Source organism: Piliocolobus tephrosceles, chromosome 9, assembly GCF_002776525.5.
Source record: "Piliocolobus tephrosceles isolate RC106 chromosome 9, ASM277652v3, whole genome shotgun sequence".
NCBI classification, from domain to species: domain Eukaryota; kingdom Metazoa; phylum Chordata; class Mammalia; order Primates; family Cercopithecidae; genus Piliocolobus; species Piliocolobus tephrosceles.
The window spans coordinates 35,780,162-35,796,645 of NC_045442.1; the positions used below are offsets into that span (position 1 = coordinate 35,780,162).

The following is a 16,484-nucleotide window of genomic DNA, read 5'->3' on the forward strand; positions in this document are numbered from 1 at the left end:
AAAAATCTGTGTTTTAACGAGCCCCCCCAGGTGATTCTGATGCAGGCTAAAGTATGGGAACCACTGCACTGGCCCCAAAGCTGCAGAAACATCTTCCTTCCCTTGGAATCATCTCACCCTCCCAGAATTGCCGTGGTCAAGTTCACATGTGAATTTCTGCAATCTTCTACAACCGTAACACATCTGTGTTTGTCAGTTTATCCCCCTGATAAATCAAAGTAAGGAACTAGGCATAACTGAATTTTGTAAATATCCTAATTTCTGGCAGAGTGAATTTCAGTCCATTGAACTTATTGCTCATTTGTTGATGAGACTGCTGCCAGCTGGTAGGGTTGGGAACGGTTTGTGATGGCGCACTTTCCTCTTTGGCCCCGTCATTCACTCTTCATCCAGTCATTCTGCACAGCCTCGGATGGCTGAGAACTTCTCAAAATTCTCCCCTAATCAAGAAACCTTTAGTAGAGACAGGGTTTCACCGTGTTAGCCAGGATGGTCTCGATCTCCTGACCTCGTGATCCGCCCGTCTCGGCCTCCCAAAGTGCTGGGATTACAGGCTTGAGCCACCCCGCCTGGCCCAGATTTTTTTTTTTTTTTAACATCTGGCCCCATCCCCTGAGTTTCTGACCAACACGTCTGGGGTGAGCCATGAGAATCTGCATTTCTAACAAGTTAGGCCAGGTGTGGTGGCTCAAACCCTTAACCAGCACTTTGGGCATCCAAATCAGGAGGATAGATTGAGACACCAGGAGTTCAAGACCAGCCTCCACAACATAGGGAGACTCTGTCTCTACAACAAACAAACAAACAAAAAAAAATTAGCTGGGTGTGGTGGTGCATACCTGTAGTCCCAGCTACTTGGGAGGCTGGAGTAGGAGGATCACTTGAGCCTAGTCGAGGCTGCAGTGAGCCTGAGTGACAAAGGGAGACCCTGTCTAAAAAAAAAAAAAAAAAATAGGCTGTACTGTAAAGCAGTGCATCTCAAACTCAATTTTGCACAGGAATCACATGGCAGTCTTGCTACAATGCAGATTCTGATTCAGCGGGTCTTGCAGGGGGCGGGGGAGTTTGCTGAGGGTCTACACTTCAAACATGATCCCAGAGGTCACCAATGCCACTGGTGTAGGGACCACTTTGTGTAGCAAGATTTGTAAAGCACAGATTTCTGGGTAGCAGCATAAAGACTCAGATAACCAAAAGAGAAGGAGCAGAGCAATCTGTAGGGAACAAATTTACCACCTTCTCCAGCTTCACCCCTTGACACTCTCTGCCTTGCATTTTATATTCCAGCAACATTGAACTAACTGCTGTAGTTTCTCTACATATATCCTTCTCTTTCTCATCTCTACTTGGAAGGTTCTTTTCCCTCCAATTCACCTGAGACTCCTTTAAGGGAAGCTTTTCGGAACTTCCCATGGGTAGGTGCCCTTCCCCTGGGTTAGGAGCTCCTCTTCTGGGTACCCAGGAAATCCTGTCCGTGCTCTCTGCCATATGCTTGTATCATTGTTGATACATCTGTGTCACCCAGGAGACTCTAACAGGAAACTCTAAGCTCCCTCCTTGGCCTCACCCACCAGTTAGACAGACTCGTGTGGCTCTTCATCAGCTTCCTCAAAGAAAATGATCCCTTCAAAGATTGGCCAGGCACGGTGGTTTATGCCTGTAATTCCAGCACTTTGGGAGGCCCAGGGGGGTCGTTCACTTGAGGTCAGGAGTTCAAGACCAGCCTCACCAATATGGTGAAACCCCGTCTCTACTAAAAAATACAAAAATTACCCAGGAGTGGTGGTGCACGCCTGTAATCCCAGCTACTTGGGAGACTGAAGCAGGACAATCGCTTGAACCTGGGAGGTGGAGGCTGCAGTGAGCCGAGATCACACCACTGCACTCCAGTTGGGGCAACAGAGCAAGACCCAAACAAACAAAAAAAAACACACACACACACCAAAAAACCCACAAAGATATAAAGTCGCTGACCAGTTCAGTGGAACAAGAATTGTGCTCATGGTGCCAATGGATGAGAAATTGAAGCAAGGAAAGGGGACCACCAGTCTTGTTGCCATGAGCTCAACAGTTTCTCTTAGGTCCTTTTAGGTTTATGGCTTGTCTTTCAAACTAGACTATAAGCAACCTATGGTCAGAGATTTTGTCTTAAATACATTTATAACACAGCACTTGGCACATCGTTGGAGCTTAAGAAATATTTACTGTCTAATTAATTAGAGGGAAGTGATGAAAAGGATGGGAGAAAAGCCAGAAAACTGATTTAGAAAGTGTGTGGACCTCTTGGGAAGAAGTCATCCATTGAAGAAATAGCACCATTATAACAACAGGCAGAAGAGAAGTCTTTCATCAGCGGTGTTTTGGACTAGTGAAGAGAATGACTCTTGCACAGAGGAGCTGGTGCCCAAGGCTGCTCCTGGATGCAAAGGGAAAAGCGAATCTTTGAGACAGTGATACAAGCTTTCTTCCTGGTAATACGGGGGAAATAAGAGAATGGAAGAGGGAAGTAGGACCGCTGCAAATCTGTGCCTCTTGTGCTACCAAAACGGGAATGAAGAAGCGCAGGGTGGGAACAGGGGGAGGGAGATGGCTCAGGAATTTGCTTGTCATCTTGGCTGGAGTGAGCTTGAATGGGAGAGAGAGAGACTGAGAATAATGGGAATTGGTAGATCAATCAATCAGCAAATATTTATTGAGCAGCTACCCTGGCTGGCAGCTGGAGAGAGCTCAGCTGGAGGGAGGCACATTAGAAAATTGTCTATAAAAAGGTGGTTGTGGGGGAGAGGGAGGGATGTGTTCTTCTGGAACAGGATGGAAGGAGAAGCAGGCTGCTTTGTTGTATGACTCCCGGAAGTGTCATTCACATGGCAGCCTTTGTGAAAAGCCCCTCTGGAAGTGCGCCATGCACGGCCTGCAAGGCCATTCGCAACAGACCTGGGGAGAAGAACCCAACCCTGTGAAGGAGCTATGGTCCTACCTGGGGTGGGGAGGGGGCGGTTTCTGGGATGAGCCAAGGTGGGCCTGCTCACCGCTTCCTTCCCTTCTTCCTCAGGGCTCTGGACGCTACTCTATCTACATTGCCAATTACGCCTACGGTAATGTGGGCCCTGATGCCCTCATTGAAATGGACCCTGAGGCCAGTGACCTCTCCCGGGGCATTCTGGCGCTCAGAGATGTGGCTGCTGAGGCTGGGGTCAGCAAATATACAGGTACGCAGAGTGATGTGGGAGGCGGTGTGCTGGAGGGGCTGGGGCTGGGGTCCAGGCCCTGCAAGGCTGAGTCTAATTCATCAGAGACCACAAGGAAAGGGTGGCCTTATGTCCCTGGGGAGGGGAAATAAAGGCTGTATGCCATCCTGCCACCCACAGAAGGCTTCTCCCACACTGCCTCTCCAAGCATTGGTGAGATATCTGGCAGGTATGCGTTTCAGGGTGCCCAAGTAGGGGCATCTGGCTTGCTGGAAAATGGATGTGAGAATCACATCATCACAACATCGTTCTCTCCCTGGAACCTCTTGCCCCACTCCCTCTGGTAACCTCAATGATGGGTGAGCAGGTTCTGTAGGAGAAAACTGGCAAATCACAAAAACTGAGATTTAAAGCATTCTTTATTGCCAAATTGCAGATGAAATTATTTACTTACACATAAGCAACCAGGAATTGAGTGCTAAATCCCTAGGCTTCAGCTGGCTCCCGTCTCGGATACCTGAGCTCAAAGAATTGCGTTCTTGTTCCAAAACCTCTCCAGCACTTTTTTTTGAAGGCACGCTCCCCCCTCATCTTTCTGGATGGGGGACCTATTGTCAGAGTCTCTGACAGGGAGATCTTTCTAGGGAAGGCTGTTTTTCTAATTCCAGCACGGCTGCTGACTAAACTCGGATAATCTGCCAATAGACTGCTGATGGCAGAGCAATCCAGTTCCTGTTTTGGGTGCCAAAAATCAGGAAGCCAGAGCTGTACACAACAACTTGTCATGTGAACTTAAGCCACACTCACACCTGACCTGCACTTGGGACAGAGAGATCCTCTTGTTGGTCAGCCTTCCCGACATATCCATCCCAAAGTGTGCGGCAGAGGCTTCCAAAGTGGCAGCCTTCCTCAGTCTGAATCCTGGGGCTGGAAGGATGGTTGAAGAGTCCTTTGGGGCACCCCCCTGCCTCCAGACACCTGGGTGGTGGCATCATCTCAAAGTCCTGCCCAGAGAGTTTACGATGCCTTTCTCTAGTTTACGTCTCCTGAGTTTACGATGCCTTTCTCTAACCACCTTTCACCCTGGTGAAAGGGGGAGATTAATGTTGACCTGTCTGACAAAGTTTCTGGGAACAAATGACTAGACAATAAAATAGTTAGCACAGCTCAAGCCCCATCTAAGTGCCTGAGAGCTCCGCGCGTGAAGGTACCATGGAAAGGCTGTGTCAGTAATAAACCATGTTTCTCCCGGAAAAGAAATAAACATGCAGGCACTTCAGCCTAGATTTGTACAGTCAATTTTTCTGAATAGTTCCCAGTTCTGTGCACTGGGCTGGCTTGGCAATTAAGTGCCTTGATCTTGCAAGGGAAGGGGGTGCACTGAGGGGATGAAGCACTTGAAAATGACGAGGTGGAAGGGAGGCAAGGACTGGGAGAGCAGGCTAGACGCAGAATAAAAGAATTTGGAGGTTGCCGCTGGGTTTCAGCATGAAGGGGGCATTGTTCACGCTGACTGGGCTGGCACAGAACCGAGGAGGGGGAAGGAGGAGACCCAGAGGAGGCAGCTGAGGAGCACGGTGGGGATGGAAGCACCAGCCAACTGTGCCGGCTGGGCTGGAAGGACAGGCGGTTCAAGGAAGAAGCAGCAGCTTCGGTGCAGAGGGAGGCTGGGGCAGCTGGCGTGCCCAGAGGACACGTTCGAGCAGCTCTGCAGACTTCCAAAAGCCATTTGGCTGACAAGAACCTATTTGGCCCACCATGTTACTATTCTGTCGGCCACCTTCTGCAGCCCACCCTTTCCCTGCCCGCCAAGCCCCCCAACACTACCCTGTAGCCCCCCTTGTCACTCAGCTAATGACACATGGACATCTGGCTGGAAAACCAGCCCAGAGTTCCCCCCACCCTCAAGCCCCAGGAATGGACCCCAAATGTAAGGGCCGCCATGCTGAGCCCGGCCTGATGGCTGAGGCTCTGGGCGCGTGGCCAGCGCTCAGCACCACTCCAGTGCCGGGGTCCTGAGAAGCTGGGAGGGAAGCAGGCGGAAGGGGCAGGCCACATCCAGATGTGCACTCAGGGAGCTGGGAGGTCCCTGGAGCCAAGCCACACAGCACCTGCCTGCTAGACAGCTGTACAACCTGGGAGAACCTCCCATTTTACAAAGAACAGAGCGAGATCCAGGGAGAAGAGACTCGCCCAAGGTCACACAGGAGGTTTGTAGAGAGCTAGCACTTAGAGCCCATCTCCTCCTGATACCTAAACTGCCACAGCCTGCTGACCTTTCCGATGACCTCCAGCTTGAGAATCCTGCCATCCTGCAAGACGGAAGGGGCTGTGAGGGGAGGCCCACACCCACTGGGAAGACAGCCCCAGGCTGGCACCCGGACTTGAGGCAGCCCCACCCAGGTGGTTGTGGCTGAAGCAGCTGCCTGGCTGAGTGTTCAGGGCAGCGGGGGAGGTCCAGCCACTCCGGGGCAGGCCGGGCAAAGGTGCTACCCAGGCACCGGCCCTCGGCACTGCGGGAGGGGGAGGGGAGGCCTCCTCTCTAGACATGATCCATTCCCGTGGCTGCAGCTGCTCTGCTGGGTCACAGTGCCATCTAGTGGCCAGTATGCCGGCTCTCGGGGGACTCGAGGGCCCCGGGAGGGTGGCCGAGCGAGAGATTGGGAGAGAAACTGGGGCAGCAAGACCACTCTCCCATCCCCTGGTCCCCAACTTTCCCAGCTGCTTGAGGCCTCTTGAAGCCAGGACAGTGCCGGTAGCTGCCCTGCCTGGGAATCCTGGAAATTGGGTTCTGGCCATGGCCAAGGCCCTGGCATGGAACCAGATGGAACCAGAGGAGGGAAAGGTGGGAGGCAGGAGTCCTGCACTGCCTCTATGGTCCAGGCCCCAGTGACCCTGGGCATGCCCCTCAGCTTCTCTGAGGGCATTGAGCTAGCAGGTGAGGGGACGGGGTTTGGAGCCAGGCCACAGGTGCAGGTTCAGCCTACCCCGTGCATTACAGCCTAGGCAGTAGTGGGCACACTAGTCTCCCAGCCTCAGTTTTCTCACCTTCAAAATAGGACTGTTGTGAGAATGAAAGAAGGCGCACATGGGACATGGCTGGCACATGGCTTGGCACACGGATGGTGCCTACGGAGTATAGCAAATACCAATACCTCCTGCTCTGAGGCTCTGCCAGAGCGATACCAGGGCCCTCTGCTGGGCATCTCCTGGGTACAGGGAGCACTGTGCAAGGCACAGGGGGGTGCCCCAGAGAAGCAGGCCCAGCCCCTGCCTGGGAAACATTCTCTGTGTGTCCCCCCAAACTTCCAGTCCTGGGCATGGCCAGTGGGATATTCATCCCCATTCCCCCTGGAGTTCATCTCTCTGGTCTCCTTCCCACCTGCCTGGCCTCCCACAGGCCTTGCCTCCTCCCCAGGAACTCTACATTTTGGCCTCACTCTTTGAGGCAGCATCTGTCCAGGCTGCAAGGTGGTGATTAAAGAAGCCTTAAAAGAAATTCAGAAAGAAAATGAAGGTGGATTTATGATGTCGGGTGGGGAGTTTTGCTGTTGGCTGGGAGCGGTGTGGAACAAAGCGGAGGGCAGACCTGATTTATAGGAAGCCATTATTGAAGGAGACAGAGATGCCTAAAGCCCAGCTGAGGCCTTCTGGCAGATCCTCACCAGCGAGCTCAACCAGGGGCCACAGAGTGGGGGCCAAGGGGCCTCCTAGCTTCCCAGGCAGGCACTGGCCTTTCATCGGGAGTGAAGCCAGATCTGACAGCCAAGGACCAGGCAGGGCTGGGGTGATAGGCTCCCAAGCCAGGGCCCAGGACCCCCAGGGAGTGCAGCATGGGCCTGCTAGGGGTACTCAAAGCCCAGGACACACAGAGACTATTTTCCAGGGGTATCAGATGCATTTGATGAATATCAGGGGGAACATTGTGTTTCTTTTAAAACAAACACAGATATGTTACAGAATTGAAATGTAATTTTTGTGTGCATTTTTCTCAGCTAACACAGGAGATTTTAAAGAAATGTCAAGCCTGTGGCTAGCCACTCCAGGTTATACCGCCAGGCTACACCCCCAGGCTGCCAGTGCAAATCCCTCCTCTGTCGAGAGGAAACAAATGACGGGGCCTGTCCTGCTGCCCCACTCCTTGCCTTAACATTCTGCAGACACAGGGCAGGAAGGACGAGGGTGGGTGTGTCCCTGTCTAATACCCACCACACAGAATAGTCAAGTCCTGCGCAGCTTCTGAAGGCTCCCAGAAGGCTTGGGAGTGGCAACGCCAGCACCTACACAGTTATCTTGTCTTATAAGTTTTCAGGAAATTTAGGATGAGAGACCCTGTTACCATCCCGTACTTGATCCTCACACCCCATTCTGCAGCATGTGCACACACACACACATGCACACGCACACACTCTGCCCATTTCTGCACCACGTTTCCAGCATCTCTGCCCTACTCATTTACAATATCTTGGATGCTCTTGGCAGCCTGTGAATCATGGCATCCACCAGAAACATGTTTCTGTTAAGGTTCTATTCAGCAGATGGCCAAGTTCCCTGGCTGTGGAGGCTCACCTCAGAGTCTCTGCTGATGCAGAGGGTGCAGGGCTAGACGGGCACAGGGATCGGCCCCCAACACGCTTATCCTGTGTCCGCCCTGGAGGATTCATTCATTGCAAAGTAAGCTAGTAGCAGTCTTGGAGATCTTCTCAATTCCCACCCACTTTACAGGAAGGAAACTGAGGCCTGGAGAGCATGCTTCCCGTGATCCTGCAGGAGGGGAGGCGCAGAGGCCAGGCAGGAACCAAGAGGCTTTACCTTAGCACCGTGAATCCGTGTGCTGCCTCATCCCTGGGTCCTCAGACCCACAGCTTGGAGAAGCTCAGCGGCATGCACACACCCCCTCCTCACCACCTTTCCCTGTCTCACCCGCCAGTCCCTGAGGGCTGGCCCAGATGCAGTCTGAGAGATGGATTGCCCGCACCTGACTTGTACTTTGGTCTGCATTGCCAGCGTGCCAGGTACTTTGGTCTGCATTGCCAGCGTGCCAGGGCTCAGAGGTAGAGGGATGGTTCTTGAGGACAACCAAGGCTGCCCTATCGGGGTTGGGCCCAATGAACAGATCATCAGAGTGCCAGAATGTGGCTGGAGGAAATGGGGACCTCAAAGAGGCATTTTTCCCTCTAACCCCACCCCCTACCCAGCCTGGCGGGCAGAGTGAGCAGAAGCCTTCAGCAGGGACGGGCAGGGAGGAGCACTCACACCCCAACAGCCGAACAAGGAGGCCTTTGAAGCTTGAAAGTGCTGGGAAAAATAAAGGGATATTATTCACCCAGCAGGTGGTAAATAGTCCCAGCTAATGACTATGTGGCACCTGACATTTTCCAAGGCACCTTCCAAAGACCAGCTCACTTAATATTTATGACAACCCCGAGAAGGAGCCATTATTATTACCACTCTTATGTTCTAGCCAAGAAAACAGAAGCCCAGGGAGGTTCAGTGATGAGCCCAAGGTCACACAGCTCAAATTTGGACTTTCTGACCCCCAGTCCTGTGGTGTCTCCCACCACCAGTGCTGCCTCTCCAGCCCCAAGAGAATGCACTGGCCTCAAATTATAAAAGAATTAATTGATGCAAGGTGGAGTTAATTCCCTGTTAGAACATCATTCTCCAAAGCTAAATAAAGATGTTCCTAACAGCCCCCTGGGTGACCGAATTTGGTGTGTGCTAAACCTTAAGAGACGGAGGAGAGGGAGGGTGTGACAAAGGAGAGAGGAGAGGAGGGGAAAGTCCTGGTAGAAGACATTTACTGAATAATTAGCCTTTGACATTGGCCTGGTAGGGCGTAGGCATGGCAGCCTACATAACGATGGGTGGATTCTATTGGTTTGAAGATTTGCTTGTCGACCTGGGAGTCATCTCCCTGTGGCATCAGTGAGGAGTGCAGGTATCTGGCTGCCCCACCTCAGCCCCCAGTTGGGCCCCCATCGTTAAAGCTGCTGGGACTGGCGCCCAGGAGGCCAGCTTCCTGACTGTCGACTCACCTGCTCCCCAACTATGCAGCCAACTTGCCGAGAAGGAGGTGTGGGTAACATCTCTGTTATGGTCCGGTTGCCATGGCAATAAATTGTGGCTAATTAGTAGTGTGGTTACCATGGCAATTTTCTAGTAATTACAGGTTACAAATGGTACAAGGCTTCAACCCAACCCAATTAGTTAATTAGAAAGATTTAGAAATTTGTCCAAAAGGGAAATAACCTGCTTTGTAGAAAATGAAGGGAATGTGTCACAGCTTGGGAGCCAGAGGCAGAGAGGAAATTGGAGGATGTGGAAGCGGAGGAAGAAGGATAGAGCTATGTGGAGGCAAGTCCCTGAGTCCCACCTGGAATTTCCAGGGGCCCGGGCAGGGCCAAGGGATTCTCACAGAAGCTGGTAAGACCAGGGCAGGGACAGCTGCCAGCAATCACTTAGTGGCACCTCTTTTAATGGACAGAGGTGGTGCCCAGGTTGTGACCCCACATCCTTTCCTGCTAGCTTTAGCACAGGCCTCTGGAAGCCACCCATGCCACTCCATAGCTCCCATCATGAAGAGTGCATGCTGTGTCTTGGGGCACATTCCAGAGGAGCGATGTGAATTCAGTGGCTTCATTTTCATGTGGCTTGGGCTCTCTTTGGCAGCTAATGAGATTATCTGGGAGGAATCTGGGAGGCATCCAGCCCAGAATGTGTTAACTATGAGCGCAATAAGAGTGGCAGTGCCATCGCCCCACCCCATCTCCCTGGCCCCAAATGCCAGCTCTGATGGGCAGGCTCCACTTGCCTAGGCGAAAAAGGCCCCATGATTTCTCCTGGGGGCATATCTCAGAGGATGGGAGGCACCTAGAGACCAAGAGAATCCCTGTCTCAAATAAGCATGGTCACTTTGGGGAAATCTTTGCCCCATCCAGAGGCGGGTGGGGGTGAGGGAGGTCTGGCCTTTCTTTACATAGGTCTGCTTGAGCTTTATTTTTTTTTTAAATCAAGTTCTTCTGGAGTGCTCTGATAACTCTTTTTATTATAGTAAACAACCCTTTAGAGCAGTATTTTCAAACTTTAATGCGCACATAAACCACCCAGGGGTCTTGTTAGAATGCAAGTTCTGATTCCATTAGGGGCCTGAGATTCTGCAATTCTAGCAAGTTCCCAGGTGACACTCCTAAAACTGCTTCTCAGACCTGGCTCTGAGCAGCAAGCTGCTGCAGCGTCCACAGAGCCCTTCATACAGCTCATCGCACAACGTGAGGTTTTGAAATAATGTAGACATTGTGGAATGGCCAAATCGAGCTAATCAACATATGCATTACCTCACATACTTTTGTAATGTGGTGGCAACCCTTAAAATCTACTCTCTCAGCAAGTTCAAGTATATAGTGCATTCTTATTAACTAAAGTCACCATGTTGTACAATGGATCCCTTGTACTTATTCCTCCCATTAAACTGAAATGTTGTATCCTTTGACCAACATTTCCCCAACACCCCTACCCCAGCCCCTAGTAAACACTATTCTACTCTCTGCTTCTATGAGTTCAACCTTTTTAGATTCCACGTATAAGTGAGATCATGTGGTATTTGCTTCTCTGTGCCTGGCTTATTTCACTTAGCATAATGTCCTCCAGGTTCATCCACGTTGTCACAAATGACAGGATTTTCTCCTTTAAAGCTGAGTAGTACTATTACGTATATATATCACGTTTTCTTTTTCATTCATCCATTGATGGACACTTCATATCTTCATTCCGTATCTTGGCTATTGTGAATAATGCTGCAGTGAACCTCGGAGTGCAGATATCTCTTCAACACACTGATTTCATTTCCTTTGGATATATATACCCAGTAGTGGGATTGCTGGATCATATGGTAGTTCTATTTTTAATTTTTAAGGAGCCTTATACAGTTTTTTATAATGTCTGTACTCATTTACATTCCCACCAACAGTATACAAAGGTACCCTTTTCTCTGCACCCTTGCCAACACATGTCATCTTTCATATTTTTGATAATGGTCATTCTGACAGGTGTATCTTGCCTCATTTGGTCCTCTCAAAACCCCAAAGTAGAAAAGGCAGGTCGGACTCTCCCCCATTTTACAAATGAGGAAACTGAGGCTCAAGGGTAACGTAAATTTCCCAGGGTCACAGAGCTTGTTAGAAGCCAGGCTGGGGCTAGAATCCATGTCTTGATCCTAGTCAAGCCATTTTCTGCACAGTATTTCCAGTGTTTGGGGGTGTGGCTCAGGGAGGCTTTCTCAGGGCAGATTTGTGTTCCTGGGAGCTGCAGGTGGGGCTTGGCAAGCAGAGAGCCTTCATTTGAAACCCACTGGGTGGGGGTGGTTTGTTCAGGACGTATTAAGGTTAGACTTCTTGACATGGATAGCTCAAATTTGATCTTAGAGACTTCAAAGCCCAATGTGGAGCTGGCTTGATGTCTTTCCTTTTTAAAAAACATATATACTTTATTGGATTTCTTCCTTTCAAACTACAGAAGCAGTTCTTGTTGCAACAAGTCAAACACTACAAAGACATTCAAAGAAAAAAGGCCAACTATCGTTTCTCTTTCCCTCCCCAAATCCTACCCCATCAAGGAAGGTAGCCAGTGTTCACAGCTTGGGGTGTGGCCTTTCCCGCTTTTCTCCAAACTGAATAAGTCTGCACAAACATGTGTATTCAGAACTAGCATGTATTTTCCTATTTTAAAAAATAAAAGCAAGATCACACAATACCATTACTTGGTGAACTGCTGATTCTTTCAACCATATATCACAGGCACTCCTCCAAGTCAATCCATATGGATCTATGCAGTCTTTTTACTGCAGAATGGTTTGTCATATGGATGCTCTGTAATCCATTCAACTCCTTCACTATCAATGGACCTAATTGTTTAATGTCAAACAAGGCAAAGTAAGCATCCTCGTACCTATAGCTGGGACCTGTTCCTACAGGTTCTTAAAGCTGGGACATACCCTGTGGTCTTGACCAGCATACGTATGACTCAAAGTGGGAGTTAGGAGGCTGTCGGCGGATCTATGACTTGACTAAAATGGCACGCTTAGAGCTGGGTTTAGGATTATTGTGGGTTTAGGATTTAAGATGATTGTTCAGCCACTTCTCTTAGAAGGGGAAGGCAGGTGCTGACCTCTGTGTGGGGCCCCCATGTCCTGTCGAGCTCCCTCCTTCCCTCTTCATCAGTGTTGTCACCTTCCACGCAGGTTCATGGAGACGGTGAGCCCAGATTTGGGCTCAGGAAAGCACGGGAAGGAGAATTCCCTCCAGGCTCCTCTGAGGAGCCTCCGTTGCACTTCCCCCCAGGCCTCAGAGGCAGCCCTGTCCTCCGGGTGGGCCCGGGGCTTTGCTTCTGCCGCTCACTGCGGGTCGATGTTTTTTCCTAGGAGGCCGAGGTGTCAGCGTGGGCCCCATCCTCAGCAGCAGTGCCTCAGATATCTTCTGCGACAACGAGAATGGGCCTAATTTCCTTTTCCACAACCGGGGCGATGGCACCTTTGTGGACGCTGCGGCCAGTGCAGGTGAGTGGAGGCAGCCATGCCCTGTGCGCCCTGACCCCTCACCCCAGAACCACAGAGGACTCCAGACTTCCCTGCCCCCTCCAGCATGGTCCCTTCTGGCTGCAGGGAGAGCAGGACAAGTCATCATCTGCACCACACAGAGAAACGCTGCTTGTCACTTCCTATTCTCTAGCTCCCATGGCTCCAGCCACAGGGAGTGTTTGCTGCTGGGGAAAGGGGTCTGAAACTCCTGCCCATCGTCCTGCCCAGTATCTGAGATTGCCCGCGACACTCCAAGTCCTGCTTGTGTCTCTCAGCATCAACCTATCCTCCAAGCTGCCTCTCCCCACCTTGGTCCCCTCCCACATTTATCTTCAACATTCATTTCAATACAGTGAGCATTCATGGAGCCCCTGCTAAGCATCAGGTTGGCGCTGGGAACCAGGGATGCCCACTTGAATCAGGCTAAGACCACCCCACACACAGAAAAGGCACTGACATTCTAGAAACAGAAATAGACAAAAATATCCTCCTCTAATAAGAAGCAGGATAAAAGCCACACAAAATAGTGCCCCAGGCCCCCAGGTCTGCTTCTCCTCCTTCCTCTGCACTCATCCCCCACCCACCTCAGGGCCTTTGCACCTGCCATGGCCTCTGCCTGGACTGCCCTCCCCCTTCTCTACCTGCAGAATGTCTGTTTAGCCTTCATCGTTCACCTCAAATATCACCTCTGCAGAGATTTTCCTGACTCCCCTGTGCCACCTAGCAGAGACTGGCCCTTCCTCCTCCTGCTGCCCCTGGCATGCACACCTCACTCAGGCTCCACATTGCCATCATGGTCTGTCTATGAGCTTTACAAGGACCGGGTCACAGTTCTATTCATTCTTGACACAGGCTTGGCATCCAGTGCCCGCCCGGTAAATTCTGCTGAATGGCAAAGTGGACACCCTGCAAGTTTTCGGATGTATGATTACATCCCATGTGCCCCTGACCATTTCCCCCCACCTTGCCAATGAATGGGAGGTTTGATTTCACCTCCTTCTTGGAGGCATGGGGAAGAGTTCTGGCCTGCAGGAGTGGTGAGTAGGATCTAGACACGGAAATCAAGGGTCCTGCAAGCTCTGGCTCTTGCCGGCAGTTCGCGTCGCATCCCTGCACGTGTGCCAGTCCGTTCTCTCGGATTCTTGGACTTACGAGTACCTACCACCCCAGCTTTCTGCCCAGGAGCTCCATTGTGGGGACTTACTGGCCCAGAACACACACCCACCCCCAGCTTTTTGCCATTCAGCCCCCAATCTTGCCTCACCTCTTGTCCTTCTCTGGCAAGGCTGAAGTTGGGCTCCCCTGGCCTGTCCTCCCACCTGGCTCACCCCTCCTAACGCTATCCTTTGGCAGCGAATTTTCTCATTGCTGGAAAATCATAAAGCAAAGGGAAGGGGATAGTGGAGAAAATCTAGAGGATTTGATAAGGTGTTAAAGAGATGGAAGCAGAGGTGAGCGAACAAGTTGGAGTGGGAGAAAGTATCAGGCGGGAGGAGAGAGGAAAGGTGCTAGGCCCGTAATTGAAAGTCAGAATGATTGCAGGGGTTTAACAAGACATGTCAAGAGGGCATTCATCACCCAAACAGATGCTGCTGTGAAATGCAGCCTGGCACCGATTATTTCCGTGAAAGGGAACCAGCTCCTTGTCAAGGTGCCTCATAGATAGGAGAGAAATGGGCCAATGCAGAAGGCCACCGACATTTGGGCCAGGGAGTTTGGCAGAGAATTAATGGAGTATTAATCCTAGAGATTGGAGGCTGCCCCTAGTCTCTGCAAACCCTCTTTCTCAAGCCCGGGTCTCACTGCCTCTTCTCCCCACTCCTCCCCCCAACTCCTTCCCTCCCCCAGGAGGACACTCAGCCTCCAGGGTTCTCAGGGGGCCCCACCCTGCCTTCTGGCAAGAGCTCCCTGTGTCCTGGGGTCTCTGATCCCCACAGCCTATTACATTGTCCTGTGGCCTGCCATCCCAGAGAGCCTAACGACCTACAGCTATTTGTCCTCTGAGACTCAACGTGGGTGGGTGCTTAGAGTCGCATTCACCTTTGTCTCTCAGCTATGCGCTGGCCAGTGGGCAGCTAGGAGGTCAGGCCATCGCTCTGGGCAAAGCCACCCTCTGTCCTCCCCCAGGACCCACTCAATGGATGGTATCAGCAGGTGGCATTGGGCACAGAGGCTTCGCTTTCCAGATCTCGCCAGGCATGCTGTGGGCTTCTCTGTCGTGGCTGTAGTATTTCCTCTGCTGTCACCCACGTCCCCGGTTTGCCTTCTGTCATGTTATTTATGTCTGTGCACTCATTCAGCAAGTATTTACTGAAAACTACCAGGCAACCACAGGCCCTGAGATAGACGTTGCGTATACCCAAGTGAACTGAGAGGAGAGTCCTGACCTCACGGAATGTCAGGACTGGTGGGAAAACCAGACCCTAACAAGTCAGCCACAAAGGAACATAACTGCACATTGTGATCAGCATGTTGGAGGAGAAGACTAGGAGGCTGTCAGGGAGACTGACAGGGTGGGCAAGATGAGCTGTCTCAGATGGGTGGTCAGGGAGGGCTTCCTGCAGGAGGTGACATTGTGGCTGAGAGCAGAATAATCAGGAGCTGGGTAACCTAGAGCTAGAGGGATAGCATCCCAGGTAGAGCAACCAGCTTGAGAAAAGGCCCAGGAGCTGGAAAGATGGGGAGAGTGGGACCAGATCAAGACCAGATAAGGTGGACAGGACCATGGTCAGGCAGAGCCCAGTGCTCCCCAGGCAGGAATTAGAATTAGAACTTTGCCCAAGAGGATTGGAGGGAGTGATCAGCCTAAGCAAAAGAGTGGCATGATCAGCTTAATGTCTTCCAATGGCAGTGTTAGGGGTGGCTGGGAAGAGCCTTTGTTCCTCCAGAATTTCCCCCAGTCTCCCTCCCCCAACTCATGCCGCCCCCAAACAGGGTAAAAATAATATGCATGCTGGGCAAACACAGCTTGAACACAAGTCTCGGATCTTCTTTTGAACCACATGACTGTCCCACCTCCTGCCCCTATAGAGAGCTAGAGAGCTTCTGAGACTGCAGCTGTGTCTCCCGTATCTCCTCCTGGGAATAAGGTGAGAGCCGCCCTCCCTAGTTGCTTGTCACGGAGCTAGAGCAGGGTGTTTGTGGAGTGTACAGGGGATGCCGCCCTGAGAGTTCCTGCCTCTCCTCCCCAGGTGTGGACGACCCCCACCAGCACGGGCGAGGCGTCGCCCTGGCTGACTTCAACCGTGATGGCAAAGTGGACATCGTCTATGGCAACTGGAATGGCCCCCACCGCCTCTATCTGCAGATGAGTGCCCATGGGAAGGTCCGCTTTCGGGTAAGAAGGGGCCTCACCCCTGGAATTCAAGACCAGCCTAGCCAACATGGCCAAAACCTGTCTCTACTAAAAACACAAAAAATTAGCCAGACGTGGTGGTGCATGCCTATAATCCCAGCTACTCCAGTAGCTGAGGCACAAGAATCTTGAGCCCGGGAGGTGGAGGTTGCAGTGAGCTGAGATCCTGCTACTGCACTCAGTCACCAGGCTGCAGGCTGGCATGAGCAGGGCTCAGGGCTCTTGGGGCCCGGCGGGGGGGTGGTGTGACAAGGAAGGTTATACCAGGGGATGAGGGACTACAGCTGGGCTGCTGCAGGAGCTCTGGAGCCAAGAGTAGGAAGAGCCAGGTCAGCAGAGGGAGGCAGGAGAGCAGCCGCCGAGGGGT

General features: G+C 51.6%; 1 protein-coding gene across 1 annotated transcript in view; it reads left to right on the forward strand.

The window, feature by feature from the left end:
- The window catches only part of CRTAC1 (cartilage acidic protein 1), a 143,011-nt gene that overhangs the window by 88,546 nt on the left and 37,981 nt on the right, over positions 1 to 16,484 (forward strand). The window contains exons 6-8 of the mRNA XM_026446548.1: positions 3,053 to 3,209; positions 12,607 to 12,741; positions 15,954 to 16,099. Coding sequence (XP_026302333.1) covers positions 3,053 to 3,209; positions 12,607 to 12,741; positions 15,954 to 16,099 — 438 coding nt within the window. The remainder of the gene's footprint in view (positions 1 to 3,052; positions 3,210 to 12,606; positions 12,742 to 15,953; positions 16,100 to 16,484) is intronic.